Here is a 26,570-nt window from a genome sequence, read left to right on the forward strand (position 1 = left end):
AATAATTAATTACCAAGAGTTAATTAACTAATCGGTTAATTTTTTATATTGATTCTTTTGTTGTCAGGTAAAAGAAATAATTGTGCAAAATTTCAGCTTAATCTGAGATTGGGTGTGGGAGAAAAACGTGTACACACTTTTACCAGACAGACAGAATGACAGATAGACTGAGTTGTATAAGATTTAAAAAAAAACAACAAAAAACAATAGAATATTGAAAGGAAAGTGTACTTACACTCAATTTTTAGATTTGTTATAAAAATTTCATTACAGACTATTTCAAAATGTGTATTCCTGTGTCCTCCTCAGTTATTTCCCTTCTGCCTTGTCTTCAACTCCAAAATGAAAATTATCGGCGCCGGTGGCAACTTGGCTAGCCTGTTGAGAAGTCAGGACCTTCTGGGCGCCACTGTCACAGACATGTTCAGTTTGCGGCGCCCCCTGGTGGACTTTACCTGGACCAATGTGAGTGTTTGCATGTGGCTAAGTAACAATTACTAACGAAGTTTGCTTCAATAATTTACCTCTTGCAGTCTTAAGCTTATGGTCTTATTTTTTTAAAAATATGCCTTTAAAAGCTTCTATTGCAAATATCGACAGTATGTCTTCTGAGAGTAATATTTGAATAATATTGGACGTTTTAATTGTTTAGATAATGTCTCCATAAATTGATATTTGATGTTTTGATTGTTCAGACAATGTGCCTTCAGAAAGTGATATTTGAAGTGGAGTGGAGAAAGGAAGAGATTCAGAAAGACAACTCTACCCTGAAACGTAAGCAGAAACTTGCAATTAATTCCCTTTGTTGAATTTTTTTTTTTTTTAATATTTAATGAAATTCTCAAAGTGCTTTTTTTCACATCGCACTGTCAACGTAAGCTTGCTGTACACATCAACGATATTTTTTTTAATGAGCTGTATATTTGTATATATATTTGAATGTTATATGATAAGGCAGTTCTTAAAATCCAAGAGTTGAAGTAGTAATATTATTCTAGCTCTTTTTTATTTTAAAGACCTTTAAATTAAAAAAAAAATGTTGCCTTTTATTTTCTATTCTATATGTAGTTTTATTTTATTTTTCTCTTTTATTTTATTGCTTATAATTCTTAATTGTTCCGCCTTCAGCACGTCGCCTTGGAGACGAGAAACCACACTCGAAAAGATTGTTACTCAGAGGTCAAATGAAGTACATCAAAGATTGGGACGCCATCGCCTTTCTCTGTACTCCTTTGTAAGTCATCGCCTCAAAGTAAATGATTCATTAAGTGTAACAAAAAAAAACAACCAACTATCATATAAATAAACATAGTTACATGTTTACTCTCAGTTTAATTTAATCACTATCTTCTCAACAAAATATTGTATTTACAGCCAAAACGGTGAAAACATGTTCGCTCTTCAAGTTCATAATAGATATCTATTACCTTTTTACCTTTACTTATCCCTTGGTCTGTTGGACCGTTTGGGCACCAAGCAAGATTTGTCGACGATCTTTCTCCATACCTCTCTGTCTTTTGCCTTAGTTAGAACTCTTTCAATGGCAGCCCAGTCCATTCTTTTATGTTGTCCTCCCATCGCTTTCTCTGTCTGCCTCTTTTTCTTTTTCCTGGTACTGTTCCCTAAATGAGGTCTTTGCGAGCCCCGAAAACTTTGTAATATGGCCATAGATGTTTAGCTTACTTAGCATGTTTTCATGTGGTCCAATTTCTGCAGTAACCCTGAATAAATATATTGGATTTTTATGCGAAACTAAACGATGTCAATGACGCCAAAACAAATTCCAATGTCGCTAAATACATTTACTAAAGAATGAACCTGCAATCAGAAGTGCTTAGAACATGTGACTCTGTGGTACAAAAAGAAAAAAAAAAAAGCTTTTAAACCTCTAGTTTTTCAACACTTATTTTATTCTGTACACCGGATACACCAAAATTGCTGGCCATTGACAGTTTTATTTGAGAATCTTGAATAAGTGCATTCTTTTATTAACGTTTCTCAACCGTTTTATTCCATTTAAAGTAACCATATGGATTGGAATGCAGGGGTGTGTAATGGAATGCATTGGCATGAAATACGTGTGTGTTTGTGTGTGTGTGTGGTTGTGGCATGTATTTGTGTGTATGTTTCGGTGATCACTAAATATTCCAAAAGTTTGGAGCTCAAGAAACACATGAAAATAAAAATATTACTTGTTGAATTATTCCTAGCTATTGAGACAAGGCAAAACGTGGTGGACGAGTGGTTAGGCTCATGGCTTTTGAATTAGAGGTCTTGGGATTGAATCTCGGTGAAGAATGTTGTTTTTAAACTTCCGGGTCTGCAAGACTTCCCTGAGTCTACTCAACTCAGATGGAATGCATGTGTCTCCTGAGTCTACTTAACTCTATTGGAATGCATGTGTCTCCTGTGTCTACTTAACTCTATTGGAATGCATGTGTCTCCTGTGTCTACTTAACTCTAATGGAATGCATGTGTCTCCTATGTCCACTCAACTCTAATGGGATGCATGTGTCTGCTGTGTCTACTTAACTCTAATGGGATGCATGTGTCTGCTGTGTCTACTTAACTCTAATGGAATGCATGTGTCTCCTATGTCCACTCAACTCTAATGGGATGCATGTGTCTGCTGTGTCCACTCAACTCTAATGGGTATCTGACATACGTCGGAGAAAGTAAAGGTGGTTGGTCGTTGTGCTGGCCACATGACATCCTCGTTAACCTTCGGTCATAGAAACAAATGAGCTTTACATCATCTGTCCAGCCCACCAAGGTCTGAAAAGGATACTTAGAAAAAGATGAGACAAGAATTTTTTTTTAAATTGGTTTTCTTCGCTTGTTTTTAGGAAACTTTGTCAGTGGGCCTAGAAACCAAGAAAGTGTTTATCTCCTTCTTGTCTCTTTTTTCTTGCTCTCTCTCTCTCTCTCTCTCTCTGAACTTACTATCGTTCTCTTTTTTTCTCTCTTGATCTCTCTCTTCCCCTCTATCTTTTTTATTTACTCTAATTTTCATTGCTCTATTTTTCTCTCGCTTTTTCTCACTCTATGTTCTCTCGCTTTCCCTTTCGCACACACACTCTCTCTCTCTGTCTCTCTCTCTCTCTCTCTCTCTCTCTCTCTCTCTCTCTGTCTATCTCTTGCTTATCTTATAGTTCATGCGATATACTTCAACTAAAAGTGCAGGATCTATTCTTTTAAATGTTTTTTTGTTGATGCTGTGAACCAGCCAAGTCCTAGACAGTTCTGTTTACAACCAGGATTGAAACCAACAAAGATGTTTCGGAAAGTGGTCTTATTACAGAATTTTTAAAACATTTTCCACGCAGTTCTACTTGTAGTAAATGTTTAAATTAAGTTTTGTCTGTGCATTTGTGTATGTGAGATCGTGTGTGTAATGTGTGTTTTTTTTTTCTTAAAATAACAGTATTGACCGACTTAAATTACATTAAAATATCCCCAGTGACCAGATAGCCTTGATTTTCCACTAACGGATAATTTTTTGGTTATAATCAAGGCATCACATTTTCCCACAGACTTTTAATGCCAAGACATCTACCGTCTAGTTTACGCTTTAGATATATGTAGAACTTGATTCTAGAGTGTTAGGAAAAATTCTTTCACCACAATGGAAAAAGCTCATTGGAGCTATGAGTTCACATTGTCATCCATATTGTAGCTACAGTTGTGGGAAAACGAGAGTCTCTTGCAGACTTCTCTATATCAAACTTACCAAAGCGACACACCTTTACAACCCTGAAAATCTTATAAATTCAATTAAGGATGTACGTAAACTACGCCAGCGGTTCTTGACCTTTCTAGCTCGGCGACCCTTTCCCACTATGCAGCGACCCCTACGTAAAATTAATTTTCTTTCATAAGCATACTTAGCTGTGCTTTTGCTAATATTACAAAAGTGTATTCCTAATTACAATTAAATTACAAATAAATGAAATCTTTAATTTACATTTATTTTTTCTCTATTTCTTCTCCATTTTCATGTTGCATACTTATTTGAGAAATTAAAAAGCATAGAGAATTAAGGACAAGCTAGGATCCCAAATAATCTACAATGATAGGCCAACATTAGTAATAATAGATCAGGAATTCTCTATACAGTCTTGGAGACATCACAACGCGTCTAGTTTGTTTTTCCTTCTGTACTTTTAGCAATTTTTATCTGGCAGGATAACTCGTGTTTCGCAAAATTATAATTAAGGAAGAAGAAGGTGCTAATCAGGATTTGCCTGCAAACACTTGATCCAGATTTATGTAACATTGGATGATAATTCTAAAAAAAAAAAAAGTAACTTCCAATGGAAAAAAAAATTACAATGTCAAGTTTGACAAGTTAAAATTCACAAAATAAGTCAATATTTTCGAATGGTCTTAGGCGACCCTTGGCAAATCGTCATTCGACCCCCAAGGCGGTCGCGACCCACGGGTTGAGAACCCCTGCGCTACGGGTATTCAAGTGTTAATTGAGTGTTTGTTAATTTGAGACTTCAACTCTGCTACCTCATTAGCTGTCCTGACCGATTCCACTTTTTTTTTCGGTGGGACTTTACTAAGTCTTGTTGATTTTGTGCATTGTAGAAGAAAATGTGTAAATATCTCCGAAAGATACGTTTTCAGTGCGTATAATTTACTTACTGATAGTTGACTTCAAACTTTTATCTCACTGACCTAACAACGGAGAAATTCACTGATATATATAATAATAAGACAATGTCTTCGATTCCAAAGATTAAGGATTGAGTGCAGCTTTTCGCAAGACCACGCAAACCCATTCACGACCTGAATATTTTGCCACCTCAAATGTAAAGCCGTTTTTCGTGGGGGTATAGTTAAGTTGTCTTTTCTTCTTTTGCACATATCTTTGGCAAGGGCGCTTCTTTGAGACTCTAATGACTCCAATGTGTGTTCCGTGAACTTTGTAAGGGGTCTCCAGCTAACTCATTCAGAGGCCATTCGCTGCCAAACTGTCATCCTTTATACAAGCGACATTTAAATACTTTATTAAAGATAAAACTAAATAATATTAGCACACCTCATTGCATATTATAAGATATAATCATTTTGTTCTTCTTCTTAGCTCTCATTTTACATGTCGGAGGGTTCAGATCAGTAATCCTATATCTGAGATGAACCGCGCAGTGGTTTCCAGATCAGACAGCTCTTCGTATAGTTTTAGTTCTATAGGAAGGTTTTGGGGCCAGAGTCTTGTTCGGGTCTCTTGATATAGTACACAGCTTTGAAGGACATGGTCAGCGTACTTTGGTGATGCTCCACAAGGGCAAGTTTCTCTCGTTCCGACTTGTATCTCCCGGAACATATGTTGTCTCATTCTGTTGTGTCCGATTCTAAGTTGAAAAATTATGCGTTGCTCATGTCGAGATAGATTATTATAGGCGTCCTTTTTCTTGTAATTGGGATGTGAGCTGGTCCCATTCTCATTTATTTTACACTTATAATAATGGAATATTGAATACTTGATTTACAATACTTTATATCCAAATTGTGAACATACAACATTATCCTGGACATTTCATGAAGTACTTAATTATTTAAGGTTCACAATTCATATTTTAAAAAATAACTTTATCAAGGTTTTAGTACACTAGTATATCACTCCCACTTTCTCATAACACGTTTCATCTTCCATCTGCCTCATATGTGTAACTGATGTCTTTGTAGGTTTTGTACTTCATGTATTCCCTTCAAAACTACGAACACACACTCAAGTTATTTCATGTGAACATGTTGCATACTATTGGAATCATTGACAAATACATTTGAAATATTTATTTGACCATCTTCAATGTTACCTATAACACGAACGCTAAGTACGTAATGGCATGCCGCCCGTTGCTATTCAGCTGCCCATCAGAACCTTCTGACACCAAATTTAAATGTAACTTTCAGACAGCTCGACCTTTGCTTCTTACAAACATTCTGTATCTTCAGGCTGGGTAACTTGGATGACATGTTAAAGACTGGCATCTATCTCCACGATCTAAACATGTTCGACAACAGCCGTGACCTAGTTTTGGCAGGTCAACAGTGTGCCTCTGACCTGGAGTACAGCATGGAAAAGGCAAGTGGCTCTAATACAATGTTCGAGTGTCTAATATGTCTCTCTAATTACATTGAATAAAAGGTTATCTATATTGAAACGTCAATCTATGTAGAGATTAAATGTAATTAAATAATATTATAAACAATGGAAGAGAAACTATATATTTAATAAACAAAACTTACTGATCATATGGGCAGTTCTAAAAAAAAACAGCTTATAGTCGTGCCACAATTACTTGAGGTCTCCACCTGGCCCACCTCTTATCTAATTTAGAATGCATTACGCTACAGAATCCAGATTCAAAATTTAGAGTTATGAAATAAAACTAAAATCGAAAAAAAGAAGCACGATTAAAATACCAAAACCAAAGACAAACTTATAATTTACATTATTTGGAAACATGGAAACTTCGGGCGCCTTTGCGTGGTCGAGAGGCTAAGCACGCTTGAACATGGCTTGGTTTTGGCTACCTATAAAGGGGGCTCGAGGTTTGACAACCGACTCGGGCAGGGTTGTCTTAACTGAGCGCTTAAAGGCAGCAAGGAAAGCCTTCTTCCAGAATACCACCTCCCCCCACTGGTCCACAAATTGGACCATAGCGCTCTGAGCATGCTACTATTGCTACGACTATAATCATGGTGCTACATAAAAGCCGCAATTTATTTATTGATTTAATATTTTGTGCTCTTTTTTACGTTTTGACTCGCTCCCATTATCTCTTTTTAAAAACGCATATTCGTTTCCTACTCCATATTATTAGGTCTAGTGGTGGCTTTATTTGGTAGTGGTACAAATTCCACCATATTATCAAAATATGGCTTTAATTTATTATATGACTAATATGCTTAAAGAATGGCAAATCATATTCCCAAAATATCAAGTTTGTTAACCCTAATTAGTTACTCCTCCTGTCACCTCAGTTTCTAATTATAAATGTTTATACTGAATCGATGAAGTCTAAAATAACGACAGTGTCTCTGCGTTGTGTTACTAGCATTGGACCTTCAGCTCTTGAAAAGAAAAATTGAAGCTCATTAGCAAACTTAGCTTTCAAGTTTAAAATACTACTGGGGATCACTGCTTAGAAAAACTTTTCTTACAGCCTAAGGCCTTTCCTAAATAACCCTGATGAAAAATCTGTGTTCAACTTGACACGATAATTTGAAATATTCCACCAACACGAGTTTTGTGAAGTTAACTTCAACAATATCATGTTCAAGTTTGCTCCCTTTGAAGATTTTTTAAAAATTATTTTAGTTCTGCTGCATGAATGACCCACCCATCCATCATAATTAACTTGCCAGTAGAGATTATTTTACGTAATGCCTTATTTTGTATAACATTGTAAAGTTATTTGCTATTGTTAGATTTAGGATGGATGTTTTTAGGTATTGTACTTTAAATCAATCGGGTTGGTCCTAGTGGTAGTGTGTTGACCTAGTTCAGAAGTTTGTATTCAATCATCAACAAATTGTTTTGCTGCACAGTCTAGTGATATTTTCTAGAGTGGGACAAACAATTTAACTTGTTTTTAAAGTGTCTTTCAGCAAACAAACAGAAATATTTGTGAGATACTATAGATCATGGGCGTAGCCAGGGTGTGTTGGATTTCACCCCCCCCCCGAAATGAGATTTCCCCCCCCCCCCCCCGCAGGGGGATCGGAATTAAGTGATTTTTTGCTTTGATTCTGTTTATTTTAGGTGAGATTTTACTACTCAACCATCCCTTGCACCAGCGCAGCCAAGAGGGTTTTAAGTTTAAAACCCCCTACCAATTGGTTTTACAGTTAAATCCCCCCTCTTCTATAAAATGAAACCAAAAAAAAAAAAAAAGAATGCAAACGACTATTCCCAAATTCTAAGAGCATAGATAAAGGAGATTTTGATCTTAAGACCCCCTCCAAAATTTAAGATAAAACCCCTCTGCAATATAAGACTATCCATACAACAGTGACCAGATTCTATGAGCGTTGCTAAGAGGTGTTTTGTGTCTAACCCCCCTCCCCCTCCAGGGAGGTTTAGAGCTAAAAACTACCTCTTCAATATAAAAAAAAATTACACACTAAAAATTCTATGAGCGTAGCCAAAGGTGTTTTGAGTTTAAATTCCTCTTCAGCTGAATTTGAAGCTAAAAAAATACCTCTTCAATTAAAAAAAAGGGGGTGAGTTTTTTTTTACCTGAAGTCTGCGAACCCAGTTTGAACTCTTGTGCTATTAAGGTAATACCCAACCTTCGGCCCACTGGCTCTATCCGGCCCTCTCAAAACTTCTCTTAGAACAAAACGAAGGTTCACTTGGACCAGACAACTGTTTTCAATGAAGCGGGCCGTGAAACGCCTTTAAAAATATATTTGGTCTCAGGACCGGAAAAAAAAATATGGACACCAATTTACTAGTTGATAAGCTATAGTGTATAATCCTGACCTCGTTCTGATGATGAGGCGTGTGTTAAGCTAACAATGACAAAGCAGAACGACCACGTAACTTACACCGAGGACTGTCAGTGCTATGTTCCAAGTATATCAATTATGTCTATGTATTTTCGCGCATATACTCACAAAACATGTATAACCCGCACACGCTAATACCCCGCACAAATTACTAAATAAATACAAAAAAAAATAATTCCTACAAACCGCACCTCGCTTACGGCAAACCGTGATTTGCTTCAAACTACCGGTACATAAAGTAGTCCTACTATCATCAGTGCTATTGGTTTTCTTGAAGTTTAGAATGAGATGTTCATAAAGCTTCCTAAGGTACAGTTCACAACCACACAGCCAACTATAGGAGGTATAATAAAGACACACCGGTGTGCTCATAGTCTCCGTTATGTTATGTTTATGGATAAAATACATTTTGCGAACCCCCCACCTTTGTATACCCCACACAGTTGCCATCCGTTTGTTGAAAGGTATATAACCCGCGGGTTATATGTGATACCATAAGGTAAACCCATAGTTAAACCAAGAGAGTTTACGAGATGAAAAACAAACTGCAAGAGAAATAGATCGATACAGAGTAAGAGCAATTGTTCACTTCTAGTCCTAGACAAGGGGAAGTAGATCATTGCTAGACTTGCCACTATTATTTATATATTCTTATCTCCCCTTTCTATCTTTATACTGCAGCAAACTGCCTGGTCCAAGCAAATAGAAGAAACTCTACAGAAACTGGACAAAGCCAGACAACAGAGCGAGAACTTGATCAACTCCATGTTAACCAAGAGCATTGCTGATCGCTTGAAACAGGGAGATAACGCGGTGTCCACATGTGAGGTGGTTAAGTTTTGTCGACATTTTTAGAGTTTTTTTCTCACAAATTTTATTGTACCATGAAGATTAAAAAAAAAGACTTGGTCAATATTTTATTCATTTAATTTTTTTTTACTTTTGAAACAACGCTTTATCAATGTCGCCTTTGAAGTATCATAAATTGGGGTGAAACAGGGTTACCAGACACAAAGCACTCAGAGGAGGACAAACCCTCCAATAGACAAAAGATTAGTTTAATACACTCCACATATGTCTGTGAAAGCATGTCAGTAAATCAAAGGCAGTAAACTACTTTATTAAATAGACTAATTTTTTAAATATCATATTTCTAAGCCATCCATCCATCCCAGTGGCGCTACAGCCCATCCCTCCACTCAGATCTGTCCTTGACGTTTCGCCTCCATGCCCTAACCCCAAGCTGTTGTAGATCTGCCTCCAAATCATCAATCCATCTCAACCGCATTCGGGGTCTGCCTTTGGGTCGCCTTGCCTTTTCGTTTTTGCCTGTATATAATTTTTACTCCTTTGTTTTCTGCCGTTCTTTCAAGACGACCTGACCAACGTACTCTGTTCTTTACTAACACTCCTTCTTTGAATATAACAGTTTATTAACTTGTAGAGTTAATTTTCTAATGTAGTCCATCTAGATATGATACTTTCTTAGTTAATATATTTAGTATCAGAAACATAATAGAGCAATGTGTGTGTCTGCTATTTAATTCTGAGAATTTTTTTTTTTTTTCCCTACAAGTCGTTTCCTCAAGTGACAATTTTGTTCAGTTACTTGGTGCGCTTCTCAGACATCTGTACGGAGGGGACGCCTATGCAAGTTGTAGAGTGCATCCAGAACGTGACGGAGGTGTTCGATAAAATTGTGGACAGATATAAATTGTTTAAGGTAAAACTTCACACACTGGGTGTGTGTATTTTTTTACAAAGCTTATATCAACTCTGTCTGTCTGTCTGTCAGGGTGAAATATTGTACACGTTTTTTCTTCTCCGTATTGACAATCTCTGATCAAGTTGAAATTTTACAAAATTATTCATTATTCACGAATCAATAAATAAACAAACAAATAGTAATTATTTTTTTGAAATATAGCTTTTATATAGAACCACATCAGCACTTATAGCATGCTCAGATCGCTACGTTCTAATCTCATTTGTGGACCAGTGGGGGGTTTTCCGTGCTGCCTTTAAGCCCTCAGTCAACACGAGTCGGGAGTCGAACCTCAAGCCCTCTTCATAGGTAACCAAACCAAGCCAAGCCAAATTAAGGAGTACTTAGCATCTCGACCAAAGCTTCCCACAGTATTAATTAGTTTTGTTCCAAGTATATAGATATATTCTAAGTTAAGGGGATATAAGCATTGTATAGAGAATTAGGTCGCTTGTTAAAAATTTTTAACCTTGACTTTTTTTTTAGACAAAACCTTCTATTTTTATATGTACTTGTATAGCTCAGGGGCTTACGTGTTGGCCTTCCATCGTGGAGGCTCGAATTCAGACTCAGCAACGTTTTCAAAAATAGGCATTGATACCTTCTCTCAGATTGGACTATAGCGCACTGAGCATTCCAACAAACAAGAAAGTTGGGCTAAAGAGAAACTTTTTTTTCAACAGCAGTAATTTATTAATGTAAATCTATAACTATAAAAAAAATAATTACATTATTGATTTAAAATAATTAATACAATTTCATGCAATATTAGCGTTTTTTTAAAAACAAAAAGTTTATTTTTTTATTTTTTACCTTTTTAAAATCGTTTCTATGGACATCAGGCTAACACATTTACCAATTCAGCATTGAAAACTAATGGCGTTTTAGAAAAAATATAGTAAGAAGGTATACAGGAATTGACCCTTCATGTCACTGTGAAATATTATGTCATTGTGACCCATGTATGATGCCTCATTTGAGTGATGTGTTATAAGTCATACAGAGAAACTTTATTTCCCCTTTGTTAGCTCTTTTGTTTTCTTAAAATAAAAGCAATGACTTTGTCCAACAGAGAAATTTACTTCATACAGTTATAACTCTGCGGGCAATACAAAATGGAGAATGTGCATCTAGATTTATTACTTTATGGTTACAGGTGGAGACACTGGGTGATGGGGTGTACATGGTTGCTGGTGGGGTGCCAGACAAATGTCCAGAGCATGCCCAGAAAGTGGCGGGACTAGCCATAGAGCTGGTAGAGAATGCCATGTACGTCAAAAATCCAATCACAGGTGCTGGGATGCAGGTCAGAATAGGTAAGATATTCTTTAAGTGTTTTCTAGTCAAAAGGATATACTATAATAGTAATTATAATTGCAATGTCTAATTTCAATAATCACTGAATTCAAAATAATTTTTTATTCTTTAATACTAAATGCCTCCTTATTTAAATCAAGATAACTAATTGCAATAGTGTTGTTGTTTTGTTAGTTCTCTAAGAGAAGCAGGAAAAAAAAAAGCTGTTCACCTGGGCCACACCCTGTTCACCTGGGCCACATCTGTTCTTTTCCTTCACACCTTCTAGTCTCTGGATGTCTAAGTCACAACAGTCCATCATTGTGATAACACAAAACCCAATGCTGCTCATATAGTACTTAGCTTACCTCTCGCTACTAGAGGCTAATATGTCACTTTACCAGCTGACAATGACTAATATTTCAACATGTTCAAACATGCTATTCATACTTTGGTACCTCAGACTTGATTGGATCCGGAAAATTGTCAGACTCATTTGCTACATTTTTAGAAAAACTTTTTGTTGTTCTACTTTCCACCCCAAGCTGTCTCCCTCCGTCCCATCGTGACCAAGTTTCAGATTTTAAGTTAGTGGATATCCTGTGCAGTATGTTTTTGAAGACTTTAATGAAAATAATCTCAATGCGAGGAGTACATGTACACATGTAAACATTTAATTAATGTTTACTTCTTTTTGTTCATATTTAGCATATGCATAGTTTGATATGTTTTCATTTTTACGATGTTTGGTTACAATTTGGATTGATTTATTTCTCCCACTTTCCATTCTCTGATGGACTTTGCACAATTATTCACCATTATTTCTATTTCGTAACAAAACATGAATCAATCAGAAACATAACCATTTAGTTAATGAAGTAGTGGTGATTTATTTTGTTTTATATCAAAAAGGAGAAATAAATCTTACAGTACTGAGAGATGTAGAATTCTTGCCTTTTGATATTTTTATAGAAGTATTTTTTTCTATATATTGCTTGTTTTTAGCTTGTGGAGGCCTCTGTTTGAGGTCTAGTGAAGCGCCATTGTCTACACTGCCGTAACTCCGGCCCTGATCTTAACCCTGCGATGTGTTTTTGTCACCTCTATTGATCGTTTGATTAGACGTAGACATTCAGAGTTACTTGGTGTTTGATCTTATAAGTCATTCACCATTTACAGACGGATACCACACAAGTATCTTGAGTTCCCGAAATAACGATTGAATATCAGCTTCAATGTCTGAAGAACGACACTGCCTTCTTTCACATTTTCCAGCCTTGATTAATGTTGTCCAGGATTCTTGAAATGTATTCAGATGATTTTTGAAATCTCTTGTTCTGATTATGTCCCATCAATCTCAGTCAGTCTATGCCAGCTGTCACGATAGCTGTTGATAATTAAAGGGACGTAACTTGTTTTTCACACTGGTCAACTTTGTTCTCTAGTGCTCGATTACCTCCTCTGAATGTTGTTTTTTAGCGTCATCTTCTGTTTTTATTATCTTTTCTTAATTACTTTATCATCAGGCATGCACACTGGCAGTGTGGTGGCAGGAATTGTGGGTAAAAGAACTCCCCAGTATTGCCTGTTTGGAGACACAGTGAACACAGCAGCCAGGATGCAGACAAACAGTGAGGTTTGTTTCGACCCACATTTGCCAAATATTACTTGACAGAAAATAAATGAAGCGCTCATTTACTCGCCTTGTATTGCACACAAAGTGCAATCTCAACTTATTCTTACTATTACTTAGAATGTATTATGTTTTGGCTTGTTTCAAAAAAAGCTTCAACTATAAAATTGTATTTAATGTTAGAAGAAGCTATCATCTTATAATTTAGCTAATGGGAGCTACTGTTGTCCAGCGTTGATTTTTTTTTACAAATATTTTTTAAAATAAAAGAATGATGTGTCTAGTTTTCATAATTAATTCTTTCAACGCTTAAAATAACACTTGGTCAATCAAACCTCACAATGCAGGGATTAAATATAAATCTATTAATTTGCTACGGGCATGATTTACTAGTTGCCCTGACCTTTGAGACTGTCGTAAGAGTTGAATTGAAGACTCTAAGAACTCATGGCTCATGATGCTCAAGCTAAAGGCGAGGCCTAAGGCCCGAGTCTAGCCCCGTACTCATACTCCTGTTCTGTAACACATCAGCCGTGCAGGTGTTCACTATAACACGCCCATAAAACAGTGTGTGGACCTAGACCAGTGCAAGGTACTTGGTCTATGGAGAGTTCTGTTTTGCTTCTCTATTGGCCAAATAGTCTCCTCTAACAATCGTTTCCACCCGAGCGCCATGTTGCTCTGGTGCCCTCATCTAGATACAACTCACGTACACAACTTATTGTTTAGGTTTTTGCAATTACAACTTTTTTTAAATGGTGGAACCAAATGATAGAAAAAATAATTTGAATCAATAAAGAATAACTTAAATGGTTATTTAAAAGAAACAATATTAATTTTGTTGATTTTTTCTTTAGTTTAATTTTGTTTCCATTTCTTTCTATGTAAATGTTTTTATGTTTTCTTTTCAAAGCCAGGTAGAATACATCTAACACAGCCCTGTCACGATTGTCTTAAAGGTTCAGACTACACCACAGTTTACAGGGGCAGGATTAATGTCAAGGTAATCAATCACAAGACATGCATAGATCTAATGTCTGCCATTTGTTTGATATGATAACAAAACACAATGAAAAAACATTTAATATCAGGTGAAGCATCATATCACGTGTCAAGTAAAGATCTAGAGTTTTCAATGATGATCTTGGCCATCCATTTGAACTGTCCTGAAGCCACATCTTCTGTGGTCTTCTAAACTGTGTCATCAGGCCTCACTTTTCTTTACCACATCTGACTCCACATCTCCACAGAGATAACCTGGAGTGGGCTAGGTTTGTTATCGGTTGTTAGCCTATCTGATTCCAGTAACATTTCCCCAAGGCGCTACGTTAAGGCCACAAGGCTATGACAACTAAACTTCCTGTGATAGTGTCTCTGAGATGTTGGACTCTTGCTTTCTGAAATTTCTCATTCATGAACTAGAACAATGGTTCTCAACCTTTCTTGGCCATTGGACTTTATAACTTTTTAAGGCATCAATACAAAAGTTCAACAAATCTAATGGAACCAAGCCTCTAAGGCTTAATCATTTAATGTTGGTGGAAGCTTTGAGGGACCAGCTAGCAATGCTTTGCGGGTTGGATATGAACCTAACCCTAAGGCAACAATAACAAATGCATGGAGGTCATAGGTTACCTACGAGATACCAGCTGACGATTTCAGCTGCTTCAGTTTGTACCTAACTAGACTTGATGACAGCAGAAGACTGCCTGAGATCTTATGAGAGCATTTAACATTACAGCCCTACACAATCTTATCCACACAATCTTATACAATTCACACAATCCTATATAATCTTAGAAAATCTTTAGCTTTATCGAATTCTGTCTTTGCTCTAATGTTTGCATCTAGTTGGTGGTATTATTACTACTCCCTACTCAATGTTATATATTTACAATTATCTACTTATAATTCTTTAGTTTCTACATTCTACAGTCTATTGTGTATCGTGCAAATCTCTCCCCAGGGTAAAGGTGAAATGAAGACCTACTGGCTAGCGGGAAAGAAAGGAGAAGAGTCCACCAGGACAATGTGCAGGATATTCAGAGCAGAACATCTGAAGAGAAGACAAGGGTAGGGCCTACTTACATTTGTTCTGTTCATTGTTAGGGCATAATTTCTTTACTAATTTAACTTTTCAGAGCTCTGTTTTGTCTGCTTGCTTGCATTAAAATGAAATAATTCTTGTTATCTTTTTTTTTTCTTAGCCGGATTTGACCCACGGCCTGCAGGCCTTAGTTTGGGTATTACTGATCTACTGGATTGAATTTAGATCTATGTCAGATTGGAGAATATTTCTTTCACATTTGTGCATATTTTGCCACGAAAATGAAAGTAGAGTATGAAAATGGGTTTACCCGTTCAGCCGACATATTCATATCCATTATAACATACTGTGAAAATGGGTTTACCCGATTTCTCAAAAAGTTTCATTCTTTAAAAGAGATACTATTAGGTACTTTTTGTCTACTTTTAGGGCACTCCGGTTGTGGAAGTACAGTGGGAGGGACATTAAACATACACTAAGGTCTCTGCCATGCTCTAAGGAAAAGTTTTATCAAGATTGGTCAAACTGTTTTGATTTTTATTGGGGCATATATACATACATACATACACATGCCTTACTTTCTGCTTTATACTATAGATATATATCAGATAAGTAAGACAATGCTGTTGTTCTTAAATATTATGATATATAGTATAGTTGTGTGTTTTTATTTTTATTATAATATTTTTTATTTATATTTACATTATGTTGAAGTTGTGTTATCAAAAGTAATATTCATCAGATTTATGTGTCAAAATTATTTGACTCGGTTTGATTGATATTCGATAGGTTAAGTTCTGAACATAATTTTCAAAACAAAAAAAATATCTAGGTTTGGACTCCATATTTAACTATTAACAAATAAAAACCATTGGCAAAAGCTTGTATGTTTGTGAGTTCATCTTTATTCAGTGCCATGTGTTTTATGTTAGAGTTCTATTGCATTAGGCCAGAGAAATGTGTTCAAGAGTGCCAAGTGCATGTGTCATCCTATTATGAACAGTTTAACTCTGAAAAGAAGAGTTTAACATAAAAAGAAGAGTTTAACAATGAAAAAAAAATGATGGCTTCTTCCTTCATTTCAGATCCACAGAAAATCCTTACGACTTGCATGGTCTCCATAACTCTACATCAGCCTCAAATTTTATCACCATCTCAGACTTGAATGATGAGGACGAGAGAGAGTTGGAGCTGACTTTAAGCTCAGTTTTTGATGACGGTGAGTTTACATGTAAAAAATAAAATGAACGTATCTGACTTTGGAAATATCTGTTGCCTCTCAGTCCTGTTTCTAAATGTCACTTTCTGACTTAAGAATTTACATGCACTTTTGTCCTGCTGAGTTAATGATTCCAAAAATATGCTTGCAATAGAGCTTTCCCGTTTAAACTATATAAAGCAAAATTCAAAATGATAGAAGTGCTATCGTGAACTAGCTATATTGTGTAGACTCTTTTTCTGATTACTTTAATGTGCAATCATTTACTTTTATAAGAAAAAAAAAATTCTTACATGTGGCAACCACAAATAGAAGTAGACTGAGCAAGAGCTATAGTGTTGTTTTATTTGTATTGATTGTGCATATAATGTGCCAAATACTTTTGTTCTACAGAGGACGAAAGAATCTCTGCCAGCATGGCCAAAAGTAATTTTGATCTCAACATGGCCAGAGGTTTTGTTGAGCCAATCAAGTCTCCAGACATGACCAGAGGTGTTGTTGAGCCAATCAAGTCTCCAGACATGATCAGAAGTCTTGTTGAGCCTATAAAGTCTCCAGAGCTGACCAGAGGCATTGTTGAGCCAATCAAATCTCCAGAGTTGAACAGAGGCATTGTTGAGCCAATCAAGTCTCCAGAGTTGACCAGAGGTCTTGCTGAGCCTATCAAGTCTCCAGAGTTGACCAGAGGCCTTGTTGAGCCCATCAAACCTACAGAGTTACCAGAACCTTCAAAAGTTACAAACTGAAAAAAAACCTGAATAAATACACTTGTTATAAAAATCAACACGTTTTGACACTAACACAGCATTGGCAGACATCATTAATAATCTTTATACGGCACATTATTAAAATAGTTGACACACTGACACATCAATGGGGGCACTAGCCTAATTGATGACACCTAAAACACATGCTGACAAATTATCCTTATAGCTGACAATCTGATAGTGACACATTCGCAAAATAGTTAACACATTACACATTCATCTGATAGTGACACATTCGCGAAATAGTTAACACATTACACATTCATTGGCATTCTCGTATGCAAACTGCAATAACTGTTGTTACTAACTTGATACGTGTGTCACAAAAGCCTAAACAATGACATACTGACACAAGACCGACACACTGATGACAAACCGTTGACAAAACTAAACGATTGTTGAACTCAATTTGATTTTTACTTCATAAAAAAGGTCCAGCAAAATCTGTTATTTATTTCAAAATATATTCCATTTGAAAGATAAGTTTTCATTGGTCCTCTTTTTTTGATGAGCTCTTTCATCACAAATAGATTCTCCAGTTACCGCGAGATTTTTTGAATCAAAACTTTAGTGAAGGCCAACAACACTGAACTGGTCAATATTTAAACATTGTTTTGTTTTTATATTGAGACAAAGGTGATCATAATGTGCCTCGTTGGCTTGGAGAAAATGGGTACATTTAATTATTTTCTTTATAAGGTCAATGGTTGTTAGCATCTTTTTTAGTTTTGTTTAAAACTAACAGCGTTTACAAGAGAAGATTTTTTTGTACATGGTTATGAAGTTATGATTGAGACCTTAACAATTAAAATTGTCAAAATTGAAAATGTTTATCATTTTGTTTTATTTCGCATACGCGTTCATTCTAATAGTCAAAACTTTTTTACCCAATTAGACTATAAAATCAGAGAAAATTGTGAATCTGCAACAGTTGGTCCAGCGATAACTTTCCTTACCCTAGCTTTGGATAATCATAAATAAAAAGAAACTATTTTTAAAAATTAAAAAAAAACTGAAAAGCATTATTTTTAATGTAGGAGCTTAACAACTAGAGAAAAAATCTATTTTAAGGAAAGAAAATCTCAAGTGTGACATAAACTTTGATCTCTAACCTATCAACTATTTTATTTATCCTATATCTTGTATCGCAACCATAGAAATAAATATATTTATGTCTATGATCGCAACGCTCAGTATCTTGGATTGGAATCAGTTTTGTAGCTAAATATGAACAATTAGATTATGTGTTTAATTTTAAGTATTAAAATGATTAGCAATAAAGCTTGTCTTTGAGCCTGAAGATTAAAAAGGAGTATAGTATTATTTAAAGTAAAATGGTTTTTTCTACGTTCCCATCTATTGTTTATTGCTTTTATTTCAAATTAGCTCAAAGCCTCCAAGATCCATGGTAAATGTAACTAACCCATACATTTATTAGACTCTAAAATTGCTGTAATCATTTTGGGATATCGCTCAGTGGAAAAAAAAGTTTTTTTTTCTCATGTAATATTTTAGTATTTATTATTGACTTGTTTAAAAAAATGCAGCTTGTATACTATTTGTGTTAAATCGTTAAATCATGTTTAATCGCTGCCTTAATGTAACATTTGCTTTTGCTTTCATCTTCAATGTCTTTTTGTTTCGTTTCGTTAATTAGCTGATACACAATCAGATGTTTCTCTATGTCTGACCTATGTAAAAGTGATTGGCCAGTATTACAATGTTATCTCGTCTCAAGAAGACACAAGAATGTGATTAAAGAATGAATGCTTCGATAAAGATTTCTATTTTGTTGTCTCAATTTTTTCTAATTAGGAGCTCGCATTTATTCATTTAAAAAATCGTTAATTGTGATTCAATAAAATTAGCAGTGATTTTGTTTTAGTCTGAAAAGTATTTGGTTCCCTCTTCGGTTTATACAAATGTGAATATAAGTTCTAAGCCAGCGGTTCTCAACCTTATTAGCTCGGCGACCCCTAATATGATTCCCCACTAGGCGGCGACCCCCAATCCTAAATTTTTTTTCATTCATATGCGTAGGTAGACCCTAAATATGAATTTGCTAATGTTATAAAATCATAATCAAATTTTAAATGTATATATCTGACATCCATGATGTATTTACATAGCAAAAGCCTTATGTAATTTTATTTAGTGTAAAATTAATTAGTGCTTAAATTACACACAAAAAACTTTATCTTTAACGCATACCATCTATGGTACAAATGGGTTTATTATTACACTTAAGAAATTGTATGACAAAAAATAATTATAATGAAAATAGAAGAAAAAACGAAATTTCCGATGGTCTTAGGCGACCCCTGGCAAATGTTCATTCGACCCCCAAAGGGGTAGCAATCCACAGGTTGAGAACCCCTGTTCTAAGCCAATGGATAAGGAAAACAAAGAGTCCATGCTTCATATATAATAACAAATCTGGATAGTCTAGTTGTCTCTTCGCATCAGGCTATATGGCTATGGCTTCCATCAACAACTATAGTTCAATTAATAGATAGGGGCCTATATGATGAAAGCCTGGGCACGTTCGTTTTGTCGCAGTCAGCTGATGTGTCCAAAGGAATGGCAGGTGCCGAAATAGTTTGGGATCAGCAGCGTTGCTGGTTCTGACAGGATGTAGCACTGTGTATTCTGCAAGCTGCCTAAGGTACCTAGTGTTGCTTTGTACCTAGTGCTGCCTAGTACCAAGTGCTGTCTTGGGCCTAGTACGTAGTGCTGCCTAGTGCCTAGTACCTAGTGCCGCCTAGTGCTGCCTAGTACCTAGTGCTATGTTGGGCCTAGTGCTGCCTAGTACCAAGTGCTGACACGTATTCATCATTTCAGTTCAGAAACACAACCATTTTGTTTTCAATCTCATCCCCCAATCCCAACATAGTCCGTGTTCTTCCAGTTTGCTCGATGTGTTCAGTTCTGCTCTCACGTATCGTCGATGTGTATTGAGCTAGGAACCATCACTCTTAGTTTCAATGTCCACCGCTGACGCAACACATCTCATGGGATACAAAAATAGAAACATTGATTAATCTAAAGACATGCTTTAATGTTTTATTGATTGTCGCATAACTATCCTTTGAGATGTGTAAATTTCGGAAATATAAAGACGGGTCTACTTTCAAAATGATTATATAAGCACTGGAATAACCTTTGTTAAACAAACTCCATGTTAGTCAGAGCGTAAGATAATCAAAGTCTCTCTTCCGAAAGAACTGGATTAAAAAAAAAAAACAACCTTCGGTTTAAGTGCATGTTGCTACCAGATTTTCGAAAACGAATTCTGGGATAGTTCAAAATAATGTTACACTATCTCATTTTTAGCTCCTCTTTTAATGCGGCACGGAAACCTTCCCCACAGATACCCCCCCACACACACACAACCACACACTCTCACACAGGTCCACATAAGAGATTGAAGGATAGCGCACTGAACTGCTCTGAGCACACTACAAAAAGGGGGGGGGGGGTGACACTGTGAGTGGAGGTTTGAAATGAAGTGTGCGAAATATGAACCAACGCAACAATGGAATGTACTCCTCTGAGCTATAATAGTTAGGCCGAGAGGTTCTCAAATATGGAGAAGCATGGTCAGGGTGCTTGATGATAAACTAGAGACGAGTAAATGTTTCATAAGAGTCGAGAGATTTGAGGAATAAAAAAAAAACAATTTGTTTCATTGATAGATTTTTCTGGCAAGAACTATACAACACATCTTCTTTGAACACACTTTAATATAAATCAAATGCAGTTGCTAAGATTGACAATCAGAACAGTTCAAAATATTTATAATATTAAATAAGTTAACTGTCATTTGCAGAAAAAAAAACATTTTCCTGAGTATGGTCGATCACTTAAAATAATTGAATGCGAGTCTGAATGGTTATCCTTTGCCAGTTTCCGGTGTCTAACCATGCCAGGATCTGCTACCACAGTCTAATTCTGTCGGATAGTGACCATGAGCTACACAGGTGCACGTACGACCGTCGTTCAGCGTGGTGGATTGACCAGCGGCTAGTATTCCTCCGTCAGGGAGAAGGCAGTTCGGACCTAGGAGAAAAGACGATAATATGATCATTTAATTTCTCTAACAAAAGACTACAGGAGAGACTTCAGGAGAGACTACAGGAGAGACTACAGGAGAGCCTAAAGCAATTTTTACTATTTTCAACGATTAAGTAAAGTTCCTTTTTGAGACCTTTCGATCTATAGGACAAATGATGTAAAGGTCATCTGTTGCTGTGACCCACAGTTAACGAGAATGTCATGAAGCCAACACAATGACCAACCGTCTTTACTTTTCCCCAACTAATGTCAGGTTCCCATTAGAGCTGGGTGGACTCAGGCGCCCAAAGATCCCGAAATTAAAAGTCCCAGTCTACACCAAGGTTCGAACCCAGGACCCCCGGTTCAGAAGCCAAGCGCTTTGAACGATTAAAAGTAAACAAAGTTCAATAACACAATTATTACTTCGACTGGCTAAGGTATGAAAATAGAAATGTTTCTCAAAATTTGTATCCTTCTGTTACGATGGAATGGGGTAGTTAAAACGTCATTGTGTTTTCAGAATGTTTAATGACTCTGTAGTCATTGGATGCCAGAGACATTTGCTCAAGTAAAGTAATAACGAAATTCCCCATTTATGAATCTAGAAATCAAGAAGAGGAATCCAAGAGCCTTGAAGATATCTATGAGGTCAGTTGTTATTATCCCCTCGGTTGATATAGCAATGGAGTATATTGTTGGTTTAGAAAATTTTCATTAACGCTTACAATCTCCAAGCCAAGGTTCCCATATTTTCGTTGTTTTTCCAGCTCAGTTTTTTTTTTAATTATGAGATAGTGGTACGGCGATGTCAATAATGGTAGCGGCTTTTTCTTTTTTATCGATGAGCAGCAAATCAGGACGATTTAAATCTACCGTTTTGTCAGTCAAAATAGGCCTATCCAAGTACAGTAGATGATCCGTAGACTCGAGAACCTCTTGTGGTGAGTATTTATAATAAGGAGGAGTGTCCTTACCGATCAAATTATGTGTCAAAGCCAAGTGCTGGTGTATTAGCTTTGCAACTTGGTTATGGCGACCAAGGTAGGCAGTTTCCGATAGGGCTGAACATCCTGCCATTAAGTGTTCAATTGACTCACCCACATTTCCACATTATCGGCATTTGTCAACTATATTGAGTTTTAAGAATATGTTTCTCGTATTTTTTTGTCCTAATTACTCTGTCCTGTATTGCTGTAACAAAGCCTTCTGTTTCAGGATAGAGATGACCTGCTTTGAGCCATGCTAAGGAAGCAGCCTTGTCAATGTTGTCCCCATCTATTATTATTATTATTATTATTATTATTATTATTATTATTATTATTATTATATTTATATCATCTTCGAAACTAGCTTCTCCAAATACATGAAAGAAATAGAAATACAACTCTATTTTTAACTCCTTTGGCTATTGTTAGTATTATTAGAAATGTTATTTCTGGAAATGTAAGCGTTCTGTTTGATGTTTATGTAATTAAAAAAACCTTCGCGATTATATCACTACGTGACATCTATATATGCAGAGAGAGAGAGGCGGAGGAAGAGAGAGAGGCGGAGGAAGAGAGAGAGAAGGAGGAAGAGAGAGAGGGAGGAAGAGAGAGAGAAGGAGGAAGAGAGAGAGAGAAGGAGGAAGAGAGAGAGAGAAGGAGGAAGAGAGAGAGAAGGAAGAAGAGAGAGAGAAGGAGGAAGAGAGAGCGGGAGGAAGAGAATGATATAAAGAGAAGGAAGGAAAGAACGAGAAAGAGGAAGAGAGAGAGAGAGAGAGAGGGAGGAAGAGAGAGAGGGAGGAAGAGAGAGAGGAAGAGAGAAAGAGGGAGGAAGAGAGAGAGAGAAGGAGGAAGAGAGAGGGAGGAAGAGAATGATATAAAGAGAAGGAAGAAAAGAATGAGAAGAAGAAAGAGAGAGAGAGAGAGAGGGAGGAAAAGAATGATATAAAGAGAAGGAACGAAAGAACGAGAGGGAGGAAGAGAGAGAGGGAGGAAGAGAGAGAGGGGGAGAAAGAGAATGATATAAAGAGAAGGAAGGAAAGAACGAGAAGGAGGAAGAGAGAGAGAGAAGGAGGAAGAGAAAGAGGGAGGAAGAGAAGGATATAAAGAGAAGGAAGGAAAGAATGAGAAAGAGGAAGAGAGAGAGAGAGAGAAGGAGGAAGAGAGAGAGAGAGAGAGTCAGAGATAGAGAAAAAAAGCGAGAGACGGAAAAACGACTAGTATGAATCTGATGTTTTGATACTCCAAACAAATGTAGAGATATAGTCCGTATAATCTAATCATGACTGACTTTGGAAGAATTATATAGAAACTTGTATTAACTTGAATATATTAAGACATTGTTAAGTAATGTATCAAGTATAATAATAATAATAATAATAATCTGTATTGCTCGTAAGGAAATTTGTCTTACAATTTGTGCATTACATCAAACAAAACATTATAACTATAAAAACAAAAAAAAAAAATGTAGGCCTACATTCACAAAAGACTCACTCATAATTGACATGTGGAAAGTTTATATCAGATGTGGTTACGGGGACTTCAGATCCTAAAATGGATTAATTTCAAGCCCTTTAAATTACTGGCGAAAGGGTTTTGGCCAAATTCCTGAAATAATCGAATCACTGATGACCCTGCAAGATGCCCACTATGTCAGATAGAATTATTGTTGAAGGAATAGATGGTGTTACAGTTACTACTATTTAGAGTAGCGATGGTGATTTGCGGTGTTGTCCCCATAAATGACGTCATTATTAACTTGTTATCTTCGGAATCGAATACAATGCCTTAATCGCTTTAATTTCATATTATATATGTATTTTTCTTTTTAATGCAGGTTTATATACTGACCGTTTGGACAACTTGGACAGCATTCACCAGGCAAGATGTCGTAGTCCACACAAGGAGTAGACTGACACTGTACAGTCGCGCATACAAGACTCCCACGATAACAGAAACATGGTAGACAATCACCATCCGTGATCTCCCCTTCCTGACAAGAACAAAACAAAAAGTTGTCATTTATGGAAGAAAGAAACAAAACAAAACAAAAAAGCATTAATGTCCACTGTTATGAACTCCTTTTGATTAGACCAGCAAGCTAAAGATTGGGTCCATGACACAAGAGTAACTTCAGAGTTATTAATTATAGAGTCAAAAAGTATTCTTTAATGGAGAAAACTATAGGCTTTTATGTACATAGGTAGATGTGTGTCAAATAATCAATCAGTCCTTTTTAAAGTTGGAATGAAATAAAACTCTGAAATATTTTTTCCACTTTCTTCAAGAAGTCTCAAACCTCCCGAATGACGTCAGGGAATGGTGTTTTCCAGAGTTCGAATCCATATCCATCTGGACGCCTGTCCGGAAACTAACCACACAACCAGGAAGCAATGGACCTCATTCACCAATCGTAAACAAACAACATTTAGTCACGTGATCTTATTCAAACAATGGAAAAAACTGTCACGTGACAACCATCATGAATTAAACATGAGATCGTAAATTATATAGAAGATATAGAGCACCACGTGGCTAAATGTTGTTTGTTTACGATTGGTGAATGAGGTCCATTAGGCCTACAACATGGATTAATCCCTGAATTTATTTATCAACGCATAAAATCTATGAACGATCTAAAAATGTAGGACTAAATTCACTCACCCTTAGTATCTCTCCAGTAGGCAGTACACAGTTTCTCTCATTTTGAGCCAGGCAAAAGGTGGCCGCCAAAAGTATTAAACAAACAATACCAGCAGACGACATGACAAAAGCTGTTTCCCCTTTTTAAATGTGTAGCATATTGACAGAATGTACCGTAGTATTTATACTACACAGAAGTAATTCTGAACTGAAATCAACTAGATCTAGAATCTAAGTGTACATTGCATTAATCATCCTCCCTAGTAGCATCGTGAGTCCATAAGGGAGATAATAGCTGTAATTATTTATTTATCCCATTTCGCCTGATATCTGCCCTTGTGAAACTATAATTATCCAGAAGTCAAAATAGTTAATCATTTAAATCTGGTGTTAAAGGTACGACGAGCGCCGACCACGCGAGCCTCTGTGGAGTTTACGCGCTGACCAAAAAAATAATTAGGTGACTAGTATAATATTTTGTTGTTCCTTGACGTCTTGACAAACCTCATAATTGTTGGTTAATTTCCTAAATGTCGCAGTCCAGGGTTAATAGGCCTAAACGACTAGAAACAACGCTTTTTAAATGAGCACCCATGTCAGTGTATCGAGGTTAGTGGCGTACCGAGGGCGCCTGGACCTAACGTTGCTCACTCCCCGTCTCCCAAGAAAAAATGTTACTCATATTTGTATATTAACAGTCAGTTACAGTCACCAGTAATACAAAACTTACATATAATGTAAGCGAAGTTAACGAATGTAATGGCAGAAATATCAGATATTTATGTAATTTTTGATACATATTTGGCGCTGGCTTCGCTCAGTAGAATAGTGTGGCCCTACCAACCCGCACTCTCCACGGTACGCCACTGATCGGGGTTAAAAATCACAAGAGTTCGTGTCTATTATGTTACTAAAAGAAGGTGCAGTGGCTGAGCGGTAAAGCGCATGGCTTCCGAATCGGAGATCCGGGTTTCGAACCCTGGGGAAGACTGGGATTTTTAATTTCGGGATCTTTGGGCGCCTCTGAGCCTCTGCTGGCCACATGACACCCTCGTTAACCGTAGGCCACATAAACAGATGACCTTTACATCATCAGCCCTATAGACCACAAGATCTGAAATAGAAACTATTTTTATGAAAAATAATCTACAGCACCGTCACAGCACGTACTCAAGTAAATGTGACTGTGTTTCACTGAGCGCATTCAGCTTACTCGTTTAGGTTGCCATCAGTTTGATGGTGAGGGGCACCATGTAGTTTAAATTGTGAACATAACAGTTGAAATGTAAAGGTCACTAATGGCTACTAATGCTGCCTGGTCGTGCGGTGTGCGCGATGGACGTTCGGTCGTCTCGGTGATCTCGGGTTTATACCATGTCCGCTGTGGGAGGTTTGGATTCGGAATGGATTGTCTTCAACATAGGCGTAGCCGGGAGGTTAGGGCTCAACCCCTCCCCCGGAAATTCCCCCGCGAGGGGGGGGGAGAATTTTGTGACTGCTTTTTTTTTTCGATTTTGTTTATTTTAGGTGAGATTTTAATGTTAAGCCATCACTTCACCCAGCGCAGCCAAATGGGGAGGGGGTGGGTGAGTTAAAAATCCTCCTCAATTGGATTATGAGGTTAACCACCAC

General features: G+C 36.7%; 2 protein-coding genes across 9 annotated transcripts in view; one reads left to right on the forward strand and one right to left on the reverse strand.

Moving 5' to 3' along the window:
- Positions 1 to 19,034, forward strand: part of LOC106051598 (soluble guanylate cyclase 88E-like) — a 152,350-nt gene extending 133,316 nt beyond the window's left edge. For all 8 annotated transcript variants that reach the window (XM_056044483.1, XM_056044481.1, XM_056044488.1 and 5 more), the window contains 12 exons: positions 310 to 465; positions 696 to 774; positions 1,129 to 1,234; positions 5,965 to 6,094; positions 9,208 to 9,354; positions 10,103 to 10,249; positions 11,448 to 11,607; positions 13,114 to 13,223; positions 14,134 to 14,223; positions 15,187 to 15,293; positions 16,353 to 16,486; positions 16,880 to 19,034. In XM_056044483.1, coding sequence (XP_055900458.1) covers positions 310 to 465; positions 696 to 774; positions 1,129 to 1,234; positions 5,965 to 6,094; positions 9,208 to 9,354; positions 10,103 to 10,249; positions 11,448 to 11,607; positions 13,114 to 13,223; positions 14,134 to 14,223; positions 15,187 to 15,293; positions 16,353 to 16,486; positions 16,880 to 17,232 — 1,719 coding nt within the window. In that variant the 3' untranslated portion in view covers positions 17,233 to 19,034. The remainder of the gene's footprint in view (positions 1 to 309; positions 466 to 695; positions 775 to 1,128; positions 1,235 to 5,964; positions 6,095 to 9,207; positions 9,355 to 10,102; positions 10,250 to 11,447; positions 11,608 to 13,113; positions 13,224 to 14,133; positions 14,224 to 15,186; positions 15,294 to 16,352; positions 16,487 to 16,879) is intronic.
- A 1,985-nt stretch (positions 19,035 to 21,019) lies between these two features.
- LOC129928816 (brorin-like) lies at positions 21,020 to 25,186 on the reverse strand. Its single transcript, XM_056045004.1, has 3 exons — positions 24,960 to 25,186; positions 24,147 to 24,288; positions 21,020 to 21,312 (listed from the first exon to the last, which is right to left on the reverse strand). Exons 1-3 carry the CDS (start codon positions 25,059 to 25,061, stop codon positions 21,170 to 21,172), a joined length of 387 nt encoding a protein of 128 aa, XP_055900979.1. The 5' UTR covers positions 25,062 to 25,186; the 3' UTR covers positions 21,020 to 21,169.
- Positions 25,187 to 26,570: the final 1,384 nt, after the last annotated feature.

Source organism: Biomphalaria glabrata, chromosome 10 (assembly GCF_947242115.1).
Source record: "Biomphalaria glabrata chromosome 10, xgBioGlab47.1, whole genome shotgun sequence".
Classification (NCBI taxonomy): Eukaryota; Metazoa; Mollusca; class Gastropoda; family Planorbidae; genus Biomphalaria; species Biomphalaria glabrata.